Raw genomic sequence first — 16,180 nt, forward strand, 5'->3', positions numbered from 1 at the left:
GCGATGTGTTTTCGAAAATTTTTAAGTTTGTGTTTTAGTTTTCACCCCAATGGAACATAGAGGAAGCGGCTTTGAAGCCGATTGCCAGGATGAGGAAGGATCTGTCTCCAATTCCATTGTCGATGAAAGCAGCTATTACAGATCGACCGTGTTGGCCATCCCTGAAAAGCAGGATATAATAAGGATGTGTGGAATTCCCCTTGTCATCAATGTGGTCTTGGAGAACTATGAAGAGGAGGGCATTCCGCTGTGCTCTGAGGACATAGTTCGATGCGAATGCTGCAAGTCTTACCTGAATCCTTTTGTTGAGATTATCCCCCCGGGTCTGAAGTGGAGGTGCAATGTTTGCCTTGCAATCAATGATCTGGCCACTGCATTCCAGGTTACTAGCAGAACCGCGGCCCATGACAGTGGTGCGTTTGATCCTCGAGCAAATGCAGCATATAACAGCTGCTATTACAGTAGGACAGAGCTAAGAAGCACTGTGTATGAGCTGGAGGCTCCACCGAACTACTCACTCAAAACTCCATCGCCTCCATTTATATGCTTTCTTATAGAGGTGACATTTGAGAGTATGAAGTGTAGGGCAGTTGATGCAGTCATCAGGAGCATTCTTGGAGGGCTGGACCCAAAGTCCTTTGACCCAAGGTCGAGGATGATGTTCGCGTTCTTCGACTCAAGCATATACCTTCTCAAGAAAAACGGGGACTTTTCGATCATCTCCGATGCAACGTACATCCCCTTCTTTTTGGAGGACGACTTCCTGCTGCCCCTTGACCACCATCTTGATGTTGCTAGGGTGGAGAGGTTTTTCATAGAGAACAAATCTACAAAAAACAACTACGGAGATGCGCTAAGGGTTGTTCAAAGCATCCTGGGGGCTACCGGCGGATGCATAATCTCATTCCTGGCAACACATCCAAACATGGGGTCTGGATCTGTGGATCCTAGCCAGCGGGAGCTGAGATGCAAATCGGTGTTTTACAAGGAGATGTCGGCACACTTATCGAAGCAGGGGATATCGGTTACGCAGTTCTTGTTTCCTCGGCTTGGGATAGAACTTCCAACCCTCAGTGTGCTAAATAAATACACTGGGGGGATGCTGTACTACTACCCAAACTTCGATGGCAGCGACCCAGCATTTACTACAAAGCTAGCTAACGATCTGGCCTCACATCTTGACCTAAACACCGGACTACATGGAATGTGCAGGGTTAGGGCTAGCAGATGTGTGTTTATAAAGGAGTATTTCGGCTCTCTGCACCATAGGTCTGCAGACTTGCTGTCATTCTCAACCTTCTTTCCTCCCCATTCACTTAACTTTGAGATAGACATATCCAAGGAGGAAGGAACCAAGGGCGTCTGCTTCCAAGTGGCTATCCTTAGGACGCTTCGTACTGGCGAAAGAAGAATACGGGTTGTGAACTTTTGCATCGATAGGGTGTCAAGATCATTGTATAGCGTCGTGGATCCATATGCAATAGCGCATGCACTTGCACTGAAGGCCTTTTTCTTTGAGTCAAGGTCCAAGGGAGGGGGCAACGAATACCTCAACAAGTCGATGAAAGACATCATAAGGGCATACAAGCAGCTCTCAAATACAACAACCCTTCTTCCAGCAACGCTCGAGGTGCTTCCAATGCTTGTTCTATCGCTCTGTAAATCCATTCCCCTTAGGCCTGTATCCTACACTCCGATGGACTACAAGTCGTACTACATATACCTGATAACCAACTCATATCCGAAGCTGGTTGACACCGTGATCTATCCAACCCTGCTTGCATTGCATAGGTTGGACACCATTCAGCCGCTTAACCTCACACTGGACTGCCTCGAAACAAATGGGCTGTACCTGCTGGACACCGGTGTGACCATCTTCTTTTTCGTGGCTAGAAACTGTGATCCATCTCTTCCGGACCTACTGTTCGATCCATCAATAGGATCGGAAAGATTTATCTTTGATCCCGAGAGAAACGAGTTCAGTGATTCCGTTTGCAAGATAATCGAGGAGTTGAGAAGCAATAGGTATTTAACGCCGAACTATGTGCTGGTGAGAGACAATGGTGCAAGTAGTGTATACAAAGACATCTTTTTCACCTATTTTGTAGAGGACGAGTCCCATGGCCTTCCGTCATACTCTAGATACCTTGACCTCCTGAGGGCCTAATAAAGACCGTTCTGAAAACCCTTTAACATGAACTCCCAAGACCGGTTGAAAAGGATCCCCCGTCCTTCCCCCAATGCAGAAGGAACTGGAGATCCTCATAAGCAAGCTCAAGACCATGACAGTAATCGACAACCATGAAGACTACAACTATCTGGTGTCGCACACAGACCAATGCAATAACAAGGCAAGGATATTTGAGCTTCTGAAAAGCAAGAACAATTCCCCTGCAGAGGTGGCCCCTTTGTTGTTTACATTTGTATCCAAGTTAGAGCCAGAATCCGATGAAGACCTGCTTCCCAAGATAGTCGATTTTATAAGAGGGTGCAGGGGAAATTCCCGAGAAACCTCCGAGTGGATGGTCAAGATTCTGTTCCTGCTTCTTGAGAAGACCAAGGAGAGGAGAAGGGATTCTGGAGTGAGGCTGAGACTTCTTGAGTGCATCAGGGTCTATGGCAAAGACACAAGGCTAGTAAATCATGTAATTGATCTTATGTGCACAAAGAACAGTGCAGAGATTATTGGATTGATACTCGAGTCGATTCCCTCCATATCCGATGAGCTGGTTAGATGTGCCATGAAGCAAGACAACCCTGTGCTGCTAAAGAACCTATCGATTGTTCTTCCTCTTCTGTCCGGACGAGACATCAGCTTGTTTGTAAACTATGAGCACTTTGACGAGCTCCTCGACTCTGAACACTTTTTCATGAGGAACTGTTTCTTAGAGATATGTGCAAATCTTGTGGAGCACTTCAAGAAAAAAGGGATGGTTGGAAAGTTGAACGATCTTGTGGGGGTGGTTGTGGAGAGACTATCCGACACATACTTTTTGACCAGATACAAGGCCCTTCAGGTTCTTGAATGTCTCTTCCAAAGAAACTCAATAACGGTTGGAAGAAGGCATGAGGTCATACGGGAAGTAGGGGGGAGAGTACTGGATAAGACTGTTGTTGTTAGAAAGAAGGCCATCAGCATCTGCTCAGGTTTACTCATGAGGCACCCCTTTGCATCTGAGAAAACCCTTGAAAAGAAGAATCTGGGATCTGCTGAGAATGAGAGCAACAGAAGCGGGCTGTGCGATGGGGAAAAGGAGTCTGAAATGAAATACTACGAGGATCTGAATCAGTTCCATGATATCATGAAGGAAATACAGGACAACATTGTCACCCTCTTAAGCGGAGGGACCAAAACAGAGATCAACGAGTGCATTGAGTTCATAAAGCTCTGCTTCTACTACAGGATAGATGGGTCCAGAGAGGCGTTTGAATCATTATTTGACCTTGTATGGACCCAAGACCTGGAGCTTCTGGTTCTATCGTTCAGAGATCTTGTTGTGCAAATGAAGATGAATAACAGCAGCCTGTTCTGTTTCTTTAAGGAATTCATACGAATGGAAGGGAACCACTCGTTTGAGAAGGTGCTCAGAGAGCTTAGTGCAAGAAGATACATAGACAAGACATTTGTGTCTGAGCTCTGTAGTATGTTTCTCCAAGGGTTCCATCTGCTTGAAGCCTCCTATCTATTAAGACATATAGGCAGGCCTCTCACTGTAGACATGTTCCACTCATTAGTTCTGTTCTCCACAAAGCTTCTATTTTCTAGCCAGGTGGAAAAGGATCTGGTGGACATGCTGTCTGTATACAAGAACATAGTTCAAATCAGAGTGCGGCAAAGAGTCAAGTTTGACGACGAGATAATTGAGGTGCTTGCCAAGAACCTGGCCAAGATGACATTTTTTGAGCACCAGGTTGTCGATGTAACCGTTTCGACGATCTATTCGATCAGCACTCTTCCAGAGAAGAGCATTATCATGCTGCTTGAGAAGCTTTGCGATATGGAGAGGAGCTCCCTCAAGGCGATTTCTGCCGTGGGATGCATTGGTTTAAAGCACATGCAGTATGTGGAAGAGCTAGAGAGATTGGTGAAGTCCAACAGAATAAAGATCAAGGTTGACAAGACTGTAATCACGCCTGAGATAGTAGAAAGAAGGCGGAGCATCAATGCATCCAGGCAAAGCATTAGCACTATTCTCGAGGAAAACAAGGATGGAGATGATTCGATCCTGAATAACTCCGCTCTCGACAGGGGCATTTCCTCAAGAATCGGGGACAAGAGCGAGGAGGAGATTGTCGACTTCTTTTTCTACATTAAGGAGAAGGAGATGCTGTATGGAAAAACCGTTCTTTCTAACTTCAAGCAAGTTGTTGAAGAAGGATGCTTCTCGAGTGACGAAGAAATACAGGTTGCCGCATATGTCTCTCTTTATAGACTTATGTGCATCAGCTTTGAGTTCTTTAGCGAGCACTACGAGACCTTTATTCGTTCGATGAGTCATCCAATCCCCAGGATCAGAGCAAATGCTGTTGTTGCAATGGGCGACTTTCTGCTGAGCTACAACACCACTGCAGAAAGACACACACATCTCCTGCTTGAATCTCTTGGGGACGTGGATGCCGATGTCAGAAGGAATGCTCTCCTTGTGATTCACAATCTGCTCATGAAGAACATTCTCAAGATCAAAGGATATGGCCCCAAGCTTGTGCTTCTGCTAACGGATGAGAATGCAGAAATTAAGGAGATGGCCGAGCATCTTTTGATACAGATATCGAAAAAGGAGAACACAATGACTACTCTACTTTACGAGACGATAACTGCAGAGAATGGACAGCTTCCTCTTATCATAGGCTTCCTTACAGATCTGGTAAGCGAAAAGGCCAAGGAGAGTTTATTTCTGAAGGCCCTAAGATCGAATGTTAACAGCGAAACTCTGAAGCTTCTCTGCAGTGCTTTTAACTTGGACGACAGGATTGCAGGGAGTGGTGGGCTCCTTAATAGGTCTAAATAAATTCTCAAAGCCTAAGGTTGAACATGCTTTTAGGTGCTCAGCCGGATTAAGAGTTCCAGGGAGCCTTTTTGAAAACCTTAGTGTTGGGGATTCTCTTGTACAATCTTCTATATGCTTCGTGTATGTGCGAGGGAAGCAAGGGTCCTTCTTCCCTGCGCTCTTCCTGGACCGCCTTTGCTATTTCTATCATCTCCCCTACAAACACCTTAGCAAGCCCACAAACGGCGATGACGAAGTTGGGATTCACTGCCTGTCCTATCACACTGCTTATATACTTCTTGATTGCAGCCTTTGGAAATCCACTTCCTCGGAACTTCTCGTATCTATGCAGCTCCTCCTCTGACATGGTCCCTGTAATCGAGTGGAGGCGCCCAGGATCTTCTCTCTTATATGTAGAGTCATCTGTCATGAGATTAAGATCGTCTGACTCTGTGTCTGACTGGAGGTCCTTGACGTTCTGCTCTTTTTCCACCTCATCATTACTCTCATTCATTTCGAGGGTTAGTTCACAGATAAAAATGGACCCATGATAATAAGGATCGACCGGAAGTATGTAACCAGCGCGATCAAAGAGTGGTTTGAGCACTTAAAATCTTTGGATGACGTCCTGGAAGAGGATGAGGAGGCGAGAGACGACTTGGCAACTAATTACAAGATAGAAGTAAAGGAAGATGGCAAAAAAGATATGGCTTCCATTTCGATAGATGAGTTCGATATAAAACATGATGTGTCTCTGGATAATATCGAGGAGACATTGGTGGAAGTTGTTGGATCTCTTCTGGGCTATAGATCGACTGTTATTCACGGATTTACTGTTAAAGATCTGAGCGGGAGGAAAATGAAGCCGGTTGTTCGAATCTTCTTCAGGCCAGCTCTTGGAATTCAAGTTCCAAAGAAACTGGAATACGTAAAGAACGGCACCGGTGATACACCCGAGATTGATGAAGGCATGATGGTGAGATCTGTGTCCATCAGTCCGATCGTCAGATCATTGCTAAACTCGGGGTCTTTAAGATTCTCAGCAGAGGGTACAAGGATCTTACTGACACTTTACAACGGTACCATGTCGATGGTTTCGGACACTATTGAAGTGTTCCCCATGGTGCATAGCACGCTGTCCAGAAAAAACATGAACTTGTTCCTCAGGCTCCTCAGAAGCTTTTCATTCAAGTTTGTTGAAACTTTCATCAAGGCATATCAAATGCCCTCTTCACTTGAGGTCAATAAGGAGTTGAGCAGGTGTTTCTCGGAACTTCAGAACACCCTTACCAAGCTCCATGTAAAGTGTATCCACAAAATAGTGTCGAATGCTCCAGTGTTTCTCGATGCTCGAGATAAGATTACTGAAAGGATTGAGAAGTTCTACATTTACAATGCAAAGGGATTCAAGAGGAAAAAGACCCAGTACCTCAGATGCAGAGAGGAGCTTCACATTGACAGAAGTCCCATTGGCTCCTTAAAGAGATATTTCCGGGGAGTCTCTAAATCCCCGCTATAATCGAGACTGTGCCGTACACCCATGATAAACACGCTGGAGTCATTGGACGCTGTGAATGGCGCGGTTGGAGGCACATCCTGCAAGCTTGTCGTCGTAAGGTTTGGGGACAGAGGCGATCCGTTGTGTATCCACATGGATGGACTTTTAGAGAGGATATGCTTGGCACTTTCCAACTATGTTGAGATATATGTCTGCGAACGAAGTTCCGTCCGGGAGCTTGTAGATCCAATGGGGTTAGATTCACCTGTAAACATCATGTGCTTTTTCAACAGGAGGCATATAAAAATAGACTGCTCAAGCGGCGATAACGACAAGATAAACTTTTTTATAGAGAATGAGGAGATGCTCATCGAGCTGTTTACGCTGGCCTACAAGGCAGGGGTCAAAGGGAAAGGAATCGTGAGGTCACCATTCAAGCTCAGAGAGCTGCAGGGTGAAATATAATATGTTCCGCGTTCACTGGAAGAAGAAGGTTTAGAGAAGTACAATAGAATAAATGAATCCTTTGTCGAATCTCTTTGAAACCAACGGAGGATCCGCCTTAAGCATTGAGTTGAGAATGTCGACACATCTATATCTTGAAATACCTGTGTTTTTGATGACCTCTTCCAATGCAACGCCTTCCCTATTGGCATAAAGGAATCTTGCTATCTTCGTAGCGTTGTTCCTAAACAGATTATTACCTGCTGTGTTAGACTCCATCCTCCTCATGAACTCTTCAAGATTTTCCTCTCTTCTTACCTTTGAAGAAGCTGCGGCTACCGCCCCCTCTTCAATGCTTTCCTTAACTATGCTTTCCACAGATGGAACTATGGGCATCGGAGTCCTGGGAACTTCCGGATCGTGTCTGACTCCATGTACCGTATATGCCTCAAAAGCTGCCAGCAACGCCTCCATCTTGTAATTAAACTCCCTGACATGGGCACTGCTTTGGATTATTGCTTCGATCTTCACCTTTATCTCCTTCATCAGCCTCGAGACTTCCTTAAGCTTCTCGTCCATGGGATCTTGGGTTGAGAATATTCTTCAGCTTCGGACGGCCGCAGTTTCCAATGTCAAAACACTGCCTCTTCTAGCCCCTGATGTCTAACGATGACCTAGGGACCTGGCTCAAGGCGGCTGCCGAGAACAAAATCACCACAAAAAACACGTGGAAGTCGACCCTGATAGATCACTTTACAAATATAGATGAGTTCCGAGAGAGGCAGGGAATTAACTTTCAGAAGGCCAGCTGCACGCTGGATGGGTGTGCTAAGGTCTATTCAACGCGCGTCGACGATGTGTCTGAAAATGCAATGAGGCTTCTAGAAGGCTCTGGGAGAGAAGAGGCCAGAAAGAAACAGGGCAAGAAAGTAAACAAAGTAACAATAGAGAAGAACATTTGCAACTTGAACATTAAGGTGAGCTCATCAAGGAGATGTGTTGATCCGAAGTTCCTATATCTGTCATCGTTACCAGAAAATACCCTGATGATCGATTCCCTTGGTATTTCGTCAGATGGAGTACTTAGAATGTCATCATGTAGGGATGAGGGAACTGTAATTGTGGATGATTTCAAGATGTCCATGGACTTTCCGAAGGGATTGCTCATCTCCCCCAGCATAAGTGAAGACAAAGAGATAAGGGATATAGTTATGGAGCCCATAGTAGATAATGATGCAGAGGTCTCCGACGAGCATGCTGGGTTCAGCGGTGACAACTTTGAGCTTCCGGAGATCCTACCTCCCAGCAGCAACCAAAACCCTGTTTACAAGGAGAATTCATTTTCCTATTTTAAGGGATGGGCCGGGCCAAACCACTGGAAAGTACAGGCCAAAAAAGGGCGGAGCGGGACCCAAAAACAAAAGGAAGCATCCTTTCTGGACTTTACGGAGACAGTTGATTACGAAGGCATGCTGGAGCCTGGAAACACCCTTTTTGATCCGGCATTTATAGTGGAGCGCAGGGAAAGCCGGCACACACTGCCTCAAGACTTTAGGCTGGAAGTTGAAGACCTATATAGATATCTGGTAAGGGATGGGCTCTTCTACAAAAAGGACCAGGCCAGTGCAGAAGAGGAGATGTCCATCGACCATTCCCCCGCTTCATGCGTCATAGAGGAGCCAGAAGATGAATTTGTGGCCGACATCCCTTCTCAGGGGAGCCAGAAGATGCCCATTCCATTCAGAAAGACTCCTAAGAAAGTCAACATCAAAAAGCTGAAAGACAGTGTGCTTGACTCTGTTAAAGGCGGAAGCACCAGCCTGCTTTCCATATTTGAAGGCATACCTAAGGTATACAATGGAGAGGAATCAAAGGACATATCTGTGCATCTTTGCTTCATTTCTCTTCTTCATCTTGCCAATGAGAAGAACATTCAACTCAAGGCCGTGGGAAATGACATAGAGGTGCAGATGCTCCAATAGAACAGAGGCGTTCAGTATATATCTTGATTTATTGTTCCTTCTCTATAAAGTCCCAGGTGGGGATTATGCTAATTCTTCTAAGAAATTCGGTTTCCTCTGCAAATCCATATGTTAGCCTGGAGTAGAGAAAAAAGGATGTGATTGCAGCGGATACAAACACAGCCACAAGCCTGAGTCGTACAAACTTCATAACATAGCACAGAGAAAACAGTGCAAAAAAGAGGGCAGGATAGTAATGGTGGAAGTACAATACTCTCTTAACAAAGAAGAAGGGGATATAATGGAGGAGCCATCCACAACAGGATAAGAAGACTATGTAGCCCTCACCCCTCAGAAATGCCAAGGGCTTTCCCCTCCGCCTCTGCCTAATGATTCTGGAGAGAAGAATCACCGGAGAAAGAATCACACAGACCCCTGACGAATACCATATGAGCGGGTTTCCAAACATGTAGAACTTCTCGGTCCGCCCGTCCCATGAAGTCATTCTTAGTCCCCTTCTGAGAATAAGCCATTCATACGGCCTTGAAACAATTCTCTCCGGCTCCAGATCCTCGTCCTGGACAAAAGAGGCGTTTGTAATAAACATGGCCTTGTTATGCTCCACAAACTTCCTGATAAATGGATATCTTGCGATCTCTCTGTACACAGGATTCCTTTCCTTGCTTAGCTTATCAGAATTGTTTTCTTCGACATTCCAGAGAGTAGCTTCGTCCTTTTTTGTGGTGCAGATGACCTCCCCCTGCTCAAACCCCCATGAGGGATATTTTCTAGAAGAGGGTCCAAGATAGCAGTTGTGCTTAATGTTTAGCAGTCTGAATCTGGTGGTAAGGGTTTTTATCCTGCTCTCTTTCTCTAAAGCGTCGTCCACTACTTCAATCTTAAACAGATTTGTTTCGGAAAGATGGTTTCCTGAAGACTCTGCCCTCAGTCCCCTCGAGATGAGAGAATGGGTGCCCGGAATGTCTAAATACTTCCTTGTCTCCATGTGCAATAGAACTACCGTATCTCCAGATTCTATAAACTCGGCATCCTCTAAGTCGTCAGTCACCTTCTGGAACAGCCACTCATTGTTTTCATCCTTGTGATGGTAAATCGTCACCTGGTTGTTTCCGCCGTCTGGATACTTGTGGTTGTGAGAGTGGAGATATCCTCCCCCGGTCTTAGCAGACTTGATTGTTATCTTTGTACCGAACAGAGGATATTTCCTGTTGTTGCCAATGCTGCTGCCTTTAAGACTTGCCTGGAAAAGTGAGCTCATATGCCCATCGTCGCTCCCACTTCTGTTGACTATCTCGAAGTGAACATAGAATAGGAGAACATACAGAGATGCTGGGATGCCGATCAGAAAGAACGCTTTCATGAAGAATAGTTTCACAAGCACAAGAATGCTTTCTTTCGAGATGGCATTGCACCACAGCTGGTAAACTGTAAATATTCCAACCAACCCCATAGTAAGAAATCCTATCCACTTAATGCTCAGCACACACCCTAAAGTCAGGCCTAAGAGAAACACAGAAGGAAGATGTATCGTCTTTCTGGACCTAAAATACACTCTGGTCATAAAATACGCTACTGCAGCCGTAAATGTCAAAAGGTGTGAGTCCAGAAGTATCAGCCTTCCAATGGATGTAAATCCATTTTCAAATAGAAACACCATGGACAGAAGCAGCCTACGCCTGTACGAGTACCTCATCTCCTTAAGCATAAGATATCCGAAGACGGGTGTAAAGGATGCTATAATAGAATGAAATCTTCGCATCCCAGAATAATCAAACCCTGGAGGAAATTTCTCGCCGGATTTGAATTCAAAGTCCAGTGGCTGGTTGAAGAGATACCCCCCAAGTGAGGTCAGTATCTTCCCCAAGGGAGGATGGACATCGAAATAGAACTTTCTGGACAAATACTTTTCGGAAAACTTTCCAAAGTGGGCTTCATCCCAAATAACAAAGTCTCCGTTTTCTATTTTGTAGGTTTTTATGACTATACTCAGCATGAATATCAGGAGAGTTGTGGAGATCTCGAGGTATTTTGTCTTCCTCATCATGTTTTGCCTTTTCTTCTTTTTTAAGCCACATCTGAAACATGTTTCACTTGCCAATCAGATACTTTAATTAACTATTTAATAAGGCCTCCACCAGATGCATAAAACATTTCCACCTTCTTCGTAATAAAGTCCCTGATTCCTCTTTCGTTGATGGTGTGAAACACATCTTTTTCCAAGGCTTTTCTATCAAAGTGCAGGATGTCGTCCTTGCATTTTACAAACGAGTTGAACAGAGCCACCTCGTTATAAAACGGATGATCTATCCTGCACTCCTCTACTGAACTCTCTAACCTGTCGTAAAGGATCAAGTCAAGCATTTTACCATACTCTTTGCCTAGTTCATCCATAAAGGAGAATACCTCATTTTTGGTGCAGAAATCGTAGTGGGCCATAAGAGCAAAGGTGAGTTTCCCGGGGGGATCACTCTCATTCCTAAGAATGCGGCGGATGGTTTCTCTTTCGTCTGCTGTATTCTCTTCGTCATTAACATGCCTAAGCATGTTCATTATCTTTCTTTTAAGGCCCGCCAAGGGACCCAGGTCCATGTCTATGCCCAGCACACTTAACAGCTTATCATATCCATAAACATCCTTAGCAGCTATATCCTTCCATGTGGCCTTCTTCCCTTCAATGGCATTCCCGATCATTTTCTGTCTTCTGTTTCCTCGAATGCTTGGTCTATACTTGCCCCCAGTGACAAAGGACACATACAGCTTCAAGTTCACCTTTGGATCTCCACTGCTTCTTAGGATCAAACGAGGGTCCGAAGCAATCCTTTCTATATACGACCTTTTTCTCTTAGCACCTGGATGAAGAAACAGATGGCACCTGTCTGCAATCTCAACCTTAACGACCGTGAAAGTAGTTCTGCTTCCTATTAGTATGCATCCCTCATGCAAACAGACAGAAACCTTTCTTGAAAAATAAATCCCATAGTCGAAAATCATTATCCAGGGTTAAATCCAAAAGTAAAAACCCCAATCTAAGCTTACCGAAACAGGTGCGAAAATATGTAGTCGGTGCTATATCTCTTCTCTGTAGGGACCTCTCCTTTGTAGGTCTTCGAGACAAAGCAGTGCGTATATTCATCTCCTTCTGTAACCATCCCCCCTCCGCTTTCAATGACCCTTATATAGCTCTTCCTCTTTTGGTCATCGCAGTATAACCTGACGATCCACCTGTGGAATGCTGGCTTTCCAGTGGCGGCCACTCTTTCCCTCCACTTCCTAATGGAAGCCACAATCTTCCTCTCCTTCTCGGGAGTGTTTTCGTCCACAGTCCACTCGTACTCGCTAAAATCGAAGTTCGGAGTACTGTCGAGCCTGTCTATGAGGTCCGGCCTAAGAACCCATCCCCCGTTGCACAAACATGACAACAGCTTCTCAGAGGTGCACACTGTGCCCATAATGAGATGGGTGCACTTCTCATATCTGTCTGCATCGCTGTACTTCAAATTTAGCTTCTCGAGCTTCTCAATCGCTTTCTTTTTTAGGGACATAGACAGTCCTGTGAACTGAAACAGCATGGATCTAGGAACAGGAGCTCCCGCTCTTTTGATGCCTCTGTTCTGTCTGCTTTCCAAGAAGAAGCCTGGTATTTCTACTCCTATGCTGTACTTATCTTCTTTCACATGCTTCAGAAGGTGCAGACATTGATCAATCCACGGGAGCAATACAACCTTGTATGGAGTGCGCCTGTTTTCTCTGTATTCACTCCTGTCTTTCACTATCAAATGGGTACAGCTCACATCAACGTCTTCTTTGACAATGGCACCTAGCGCCCTTAACTTATTAAACACCGGCACCCTCTGCTCTTCAAGGCTTTTGTCAATGCAGCACACTGCGTCGCCCAGAACAGCCCTGCTCTTTTTAAAGTACACTCTATAAGGTCCAGGAAATAAAACGGCATTGGTCTCGATGCAATCAAACACATATTGATAGTGGTAAACTTTCCCGCCGTGCTTCTCAAAGTCACCATAGGACTGCGTCATTATGAAGTCGACATCTCTATCAATAGTAGACACTCGAGTTCCTCCGTTCGATATAATCAATCTTCTAAGGCGGTTAAAGAGTATCTTAGGGAGCCTTGGGTCAAGAAAAAACACCTTCTCATCAAATGCAAGTCCGCTGCCTGTCTCTATGGCCTTAAAGTGAGGCTCCTTTCTATATATGCTGTAATCACTTCCAAACACAGATTCTGATGTAATTATTGGGATTCCATGCTTCTCACAGAACTCTGCTTTGTCGCTGGACTTCAAGTTGGTAACAACAAAATCTGTCGATACTGTGAGATTCTCCGTGAACGATGCTCCGAGCAAGCAGTGGTAGTTAACAAGAGAGTCATCGGAAATCTCCGAGATCGTAAAGTTGGATCCCTCAAATGGAGCCATTTCGTACTTCTTCGTGCTTTCGTCTGTGTTGTATAGCCACCCAATGTGCAGAATCCTTATGTTCCACTTCAAGGCCTGGACATACTTTTCAGTCATCAGTGCTTTGTAGGTGGCCAGGTAGTTTGTGGAGATCGATAGCACATCCTCTAGAATCACATGCTTTGGAAGCTGGCTTTTTATCAGCTCCTTCTCATCCTTTGAAATTCCTGTAGTGCATACAAACACATTTGCCTTGAACGTGCTCTGGATTTCAAACCCCATCTTCTGGTCTAAAGAACGATCCTGATATATGTCCGAAGGGTGATCCCCAGGTCACTGCAAAGCATAACAAACAAAGAATTTATTTCCCATTTGCACCCGAAACATGCTCCACCAGGGCAGAAACAACATTCTTCCTGTTCTTAATGTTCTTAAGTTCCCTAATCTTCATCTCAAGCTCTTGCTTCAGCTTTTCGTCAACCATCTTTATGTATTCCTCAACCTCCTTTTCCAGTAGAAGAAGCTTTTCCACGTTTTCTTTATTAAGACCCTCGACCATTAGCCTTGCATCGTCTCTTGCCTGTGCTCTCATCTCCTCGAGCTCCCTGCGCGCCTTTTCCAACCTTTCCTTGGCTTCGTTTTCGCATTGTACAAGCCTTTTAATACTTTCAACAGACATACCCCTGTGTTGGGCGCGTTGCTGGTCTTTTATAAGTTCAAGTGTTCAAACTCAACATAAAGCAGACGTGTTTATTTGCATCAAATAGACAGACATTTTCATGTAATATTTATCGAGAAGCCCAGGATAGACTTTCCTTCAGCCTTGCCGTGTATATTCTTCCGAAGTAAAAGACTCCTTCTCCTCGCAGAAAATATAGCCCGACCTTTATCTTTTTGCTCCCAAATCTGCATATGGCCTCCCCAATGGTATTGTTTTCGAGCTCGATGTCCCTGTCCAGCCATTCCACCATATCAGGCGTGAGGAACAGCTTCTTGTCGGAATATGCAACCAGATCTAGGCTCTGATTATGGAAATGCTGGATTAGCTTTCTGAAAGATAGAGCCCCGTCATAGAGAATTCCATACCAATGGTGGGAGCAAGTGGGACACCCAGGATCTTTGGCACATGTTTCTAGTCTGCTAATGACATTTCCATTGTCGACCGAATAATAGTTGCACTTGTTCCTAGCAGACAGGATCATCAAAGATGCAACTATTGAGTTTATTGTGCTTAGGGATGGAACTATATTCCCTGCTATTGTAATCGCCTCCTCAAACGATGTAGGCTCAACACCTGCGCATCTTCCTCGTATATAGGCTACATTGTAGATGTACTCCAGAGTGTTTCTGTTGTCCTTGTCAAAGGGGCCAAAATCAAGGTTCTTCAGGATCTCCACAATCTTCTCCGTCCTCTCTTTATAGTCTTTACAGCTCCTAAACTTCTCCAGATCGCTTGGAGTCGACATGTCCTCACAGTTTTCCACAATCGCTTTTAAATGCCTTTGATAGAAATCTTGGCAATCTCCATCCACTCGGAATCTCATTCCGAGAAACACATGCTTCGCCCATGCGATGCAGTGTTCGAAATTGGTAGGCCTCGAGCGAATGGTGCATACCAAGTGCTCCCTTGAGACCTTTTTTGGAATGCAGTCAAAGCATTCCGAGTTATAGTCAAAGTAGTATGCCTGTCCTTTGAACCCACCGCATCCCCCATCCACCAGCGGTGTTCTGGAAATGAAGCATCTCTGGTTCACATAGCTTCGTGCCTCAATGTTATCTAGGCAGCTATATACAGTCCTGTACCCTGCAAAAAACCTTGCATCAAACTCTGTAATGTCTGCACATATTGGAAAGACATCGCACCTCTCGTTTAGCTTCTTAAAAATCCCTGCAGCCACTGTCGCCTTGCTTTTTCCAATGTCGTCTCTGTTGAAGAAAAACTGCCTGTTGAGATTGGAAAGGTCAACGGTATCACTATCCACCAACGTTATGCTCTCCAGCTTTTCTCTGGCTAACAACTTCAACAATTCACATCCTATCCCTCCACAGCCAACCACCAGGATTCTCCCATCAGTCATTACTTGAGGCTCTGTCGGTGGGGCTTAACGCAGCAGCACAAATATAGAAAACTTTAATCTTTCTTTTCATCAGAGACATAGAAGATGTTTATGGTTCCCTGCTCGGAACTCAGCTTGAGCTTATAAAAGCCCTTTTCATACCTAGGATACTCCATAGTTGTTTCCGAAGGTGCCTTAACTGCAAAAACAAGGCTGCCGTCCAGAGAGGGAAGACGCTGCAAATCGGCATACGTAACGTATGCATTTGCAAGATTCTTTTCCGACTGTGAAAGCATCGAGATCTCCTCGTTGAGCCTGCAGAGAGTTGCATCCAGATCATCTCCCCTCAATATGCCCTCTGGATCTAGTCTGTGATTCTCCTTGTTTTCCTTCTCCTCGCCATCGAGTATATATCGATCGACATTTCCTCCAATCCACTTTGCATTGCTCACGGACCACTTGCTCAGAAGACCCAATCCCTCCAACACATTCGTTATGTCGTATATTCTCCTCTTCCCCACATTCAGCTCTATGGATGCTTGGTGGATACTCACATTCCGATCTGGAGACATGCTTACAAGCTTTAGAAATCTCCTGGTGAGGTTGTAGAGTGAGTTTTCCGATCTAGTAGACGATAGTCTGTCTGATGTCGGTTTTCTCGTCATAAGGGACGTTTCAGGTGGAAATGGTTTTAGTCAAAATAGGACGCGGGTTTCCTATAGAGGGACAATTTATGCATAGCCGGAAATGGAAGAAATAAGACGTGAATATGTAATACCTGCGCGTCTATGTTTTGGAA

General features: G+C 45.0%; 13 protein-coding genes across 13 annotated transcripts, besides 1 other annotated feature; 5 read left to right on the forward strand and 8 right to left on the reverse strand.

Moving 5' to 3' along the window:
* Nucleotides 1–49: 49 nt before the first annotated feature.
* On the forward strand, nt 50–2,167 carry ECU02_1230 (Sec23/Sec24-like protein; the record flags this gene model as incomplete). The annotated part of the gene is made up of 1 exon (NM_001040837.1): nt 50–2,167. One exon carries the CDS (start codon nt 50–52, stop codon nt 2,165–2,167), a length of 2,118 nt encoding a protein of 705 aa, NP_584648.1.
* A 73-nt stretch (nt 2,168–2,240) lies between these two features.
* ECU02_1240 (uncharacterized protein) lies at nt 2,241–5,009 on the forward strand (the record flags this gene model as incomplete). Its single annotated transcript, NM_001040838.1, has 1 exon — nt 2,241–5,009. The coding sequence occupies one exon, from the start codon at nt 2,241–2,243 to the stop codon at nt 5,007–5,009; it is 2,769 nt and encodes a 922-aa protein (NP_584649.1).
* A 46-nt stretch (nt 5,010–5,055) lies between these two features.
* On the reverse strand, nt 5,056–5,502 carry ECU02_1250 (transcription initiation factor TFIID; the record flags this gene model as incomplete). The annotated part of the gene is made up of 1 exon (NM_001040839.1): nt 5,056–5,502. The coding sequence occupies one exon, from the start codon at nt 5,500–5,502 to the stop codon at nt 5,056–5,058; it is 447 nt and encodes a 148-aa protein (NP_584650.1).
* Nucleotides 5,503–5,535: 33 nt separating this feature from the next.
* ECU02_1260 (uncharacterized protein) lies at nt 5,536–6,507 on the forward strand (the record flags this gene model as incomplete). Its single annotated transcript, NM_001040840.1, has 1 exon — nt 5,536–6,507. One exon carries the CDS (start codon nt 5,536–5,538, stop codon nt 6,505–6,507), a length of 972 nt encoding a protein of 323 aa, NP_584651.1.
* Nucleotides 6,508–6,528: 21 nt separating this feature from the next.
* On the forward strand, nt 6,529–6,951 carry ECU02_1270 (U4/U6-U5 snRNP complex subunit DIB1; the record flags this gene model as incomplete). Its single annotated transcript, NM_001040841.1, has 1 exon — nt 6,529–6,951. One exon carries the CDS (start codon nt 6,529–6,531, stop codon nt 6,949–6,951), a length of 423 nt encoding a protein of 140 aa, NP_584652.1.
* Nucleotides 6,952–6,981: 30 nt separating this feature from the next.
* Nucleotides 6,982–7,509, reverse strand: ECU02_1280 (uncharacterized protein; the record flags this gene model as incomplete). Its single annotated transcript, NM_001040842.1, has 1 exon — nt 6,982–7,509. The coding sequence occupies one exon, from the start codon at nt 7,507–7,509 to the stop codon at nt 6,982–6,984; it is 528 nt and encodes a 175-aa protein (NP_584653.1).
* Nucleotides 7,510–7,589: 80 nt separating this feature from the next.
* On the forward strand, nt 7,590–8,912 carry ECU02_1290 (uncharacterized protein; the record flags this gene model as incomplete). Its single annotated transcript, NM_001040843.1, has 1 exon — nt 7,590–8,912. The coding sequence occupies one exon, from the start codon at nt 7,590–7,592 to the stop codon at nt 8,910–8,912; it is 1,323 nt and encodes a 440-aa protein (NP_584654.1).
* A 28-nt stretch (nt 8,913–8,940) lies between these two features.
* ECU02_1300 (uncharacterized protein) lies at nt 8,941–10,956 on the reverse strand (the record flags this gene model as incomplete). Its single annotated transcript, NM_001040844.1, has 1 exon — nt 8,941–10,956. One exon carries the CDS (start codon nt 10,954–10,956, stop codon nt 8,941–8,943), a length of 2,016 nt encoding a protein of 671 aa, NP_584655.1.
* Nucleotides 10,957–11,027: 71 nt separating this feature from the next.
* On the reverse strand, nt 11,028–11,903 carry ECU02_1310 (uncharacterized protein; the record flags this gene model as incomplete). The annotated part of the gene is made up of 1 exon (NM_001040845.1): nt 11,028–11,903. One exon carries the CDS (start codon nt 11,901–11,903, stop codon nt 11,028–11,030), a length of 876 nt encoding a protein of 291 aa, NP_584656.1.
* A 41-nt stretch (nt 11,904–11,944) lies between these two features.
* ECU02_1320 (uncharacterized protein) lies at nt 11,945–13,606 on the reverse strand (the record flags this gene model as incomplete). Its single annotated transcript, NM_001040846.1, has 1 exon — nt 11,945–13,606. One exon carries the CDS (start codon nt 13,604–13,606, stop codon nt 11,945–11,947), a length of 1,662 nt encoding a protein of 553 aa, NP_584657.1.
* Nucleotides 13,607–13,685: 79 nt separating this feature from the next.
* ECU02_1330 (uncharacterized protein) lies at nt 13,686–14,003 on the reverse strand (the record flags this gene model as incomplete). Its single annotated transcript, NM_001040847.1, has 1 exon — nt 13,686–14,003. One exon carries the CDS (start codon nt 14,001–14,003, stop codon nt 13,686–13,688), a length of 318 nt encoding a protein of 105 aa, NP_584658.1.
* A 6-nt stretch (nt 14,004–14,009) lies between these two features.
* Nucleotides 14,010–14,098: a sequence feature.
* Nucleotides 14,099–14,112: 14 nt separating this feature from the next.
* Nucleotides 14,113–15,402, reverse strand: ECU02_1340 (uncharacterized protein; the record flags this gene model as incomplete). Its single annotated transcript, NM_001040848.1, has 1 exon — nt 14,113–15,402. One exon carries the CDS (start codon nt 15,400–15,402, stop codon nt 14,113–14,115), a length of 1,290 nt encoding a protein of 429 aa, NP_584659.1.
* A 53-nt stretch (nt 15,403–15,455) lies between these two features.
* ECU02_1350 (uncharacterized protein) lies at nt 15,456–16,046 on the reverse strand (the record flags this gene model as incomplete). The annotated part of the gene is made up of 1 exon (NM_001040849.1): nt 15,456–16,046. One exon carries the CDS (start codon nt 16,044–16,046, stop codon nt 15,456–15,458), a length of 591 nt encoding a protein of 196 aa, NP_584660.1.
* Between the last annotated feature and the right edge of the window lie 134 nt (nt 16,047–16,180).

The sequence above is a fragment of the Encephalitozoon cuniculi genome, chromosome II, assembly GCF_000091225.2.
Source record: "Encephalitozoon cuniculi GB-M1 chromosome II, complete sequence".
Lineage (NCBI taxonomy): Eukaryota > Fungi > Microsporidia > Unikaryonidae > Encephalitozoon > Encephalitozoon cuniculi.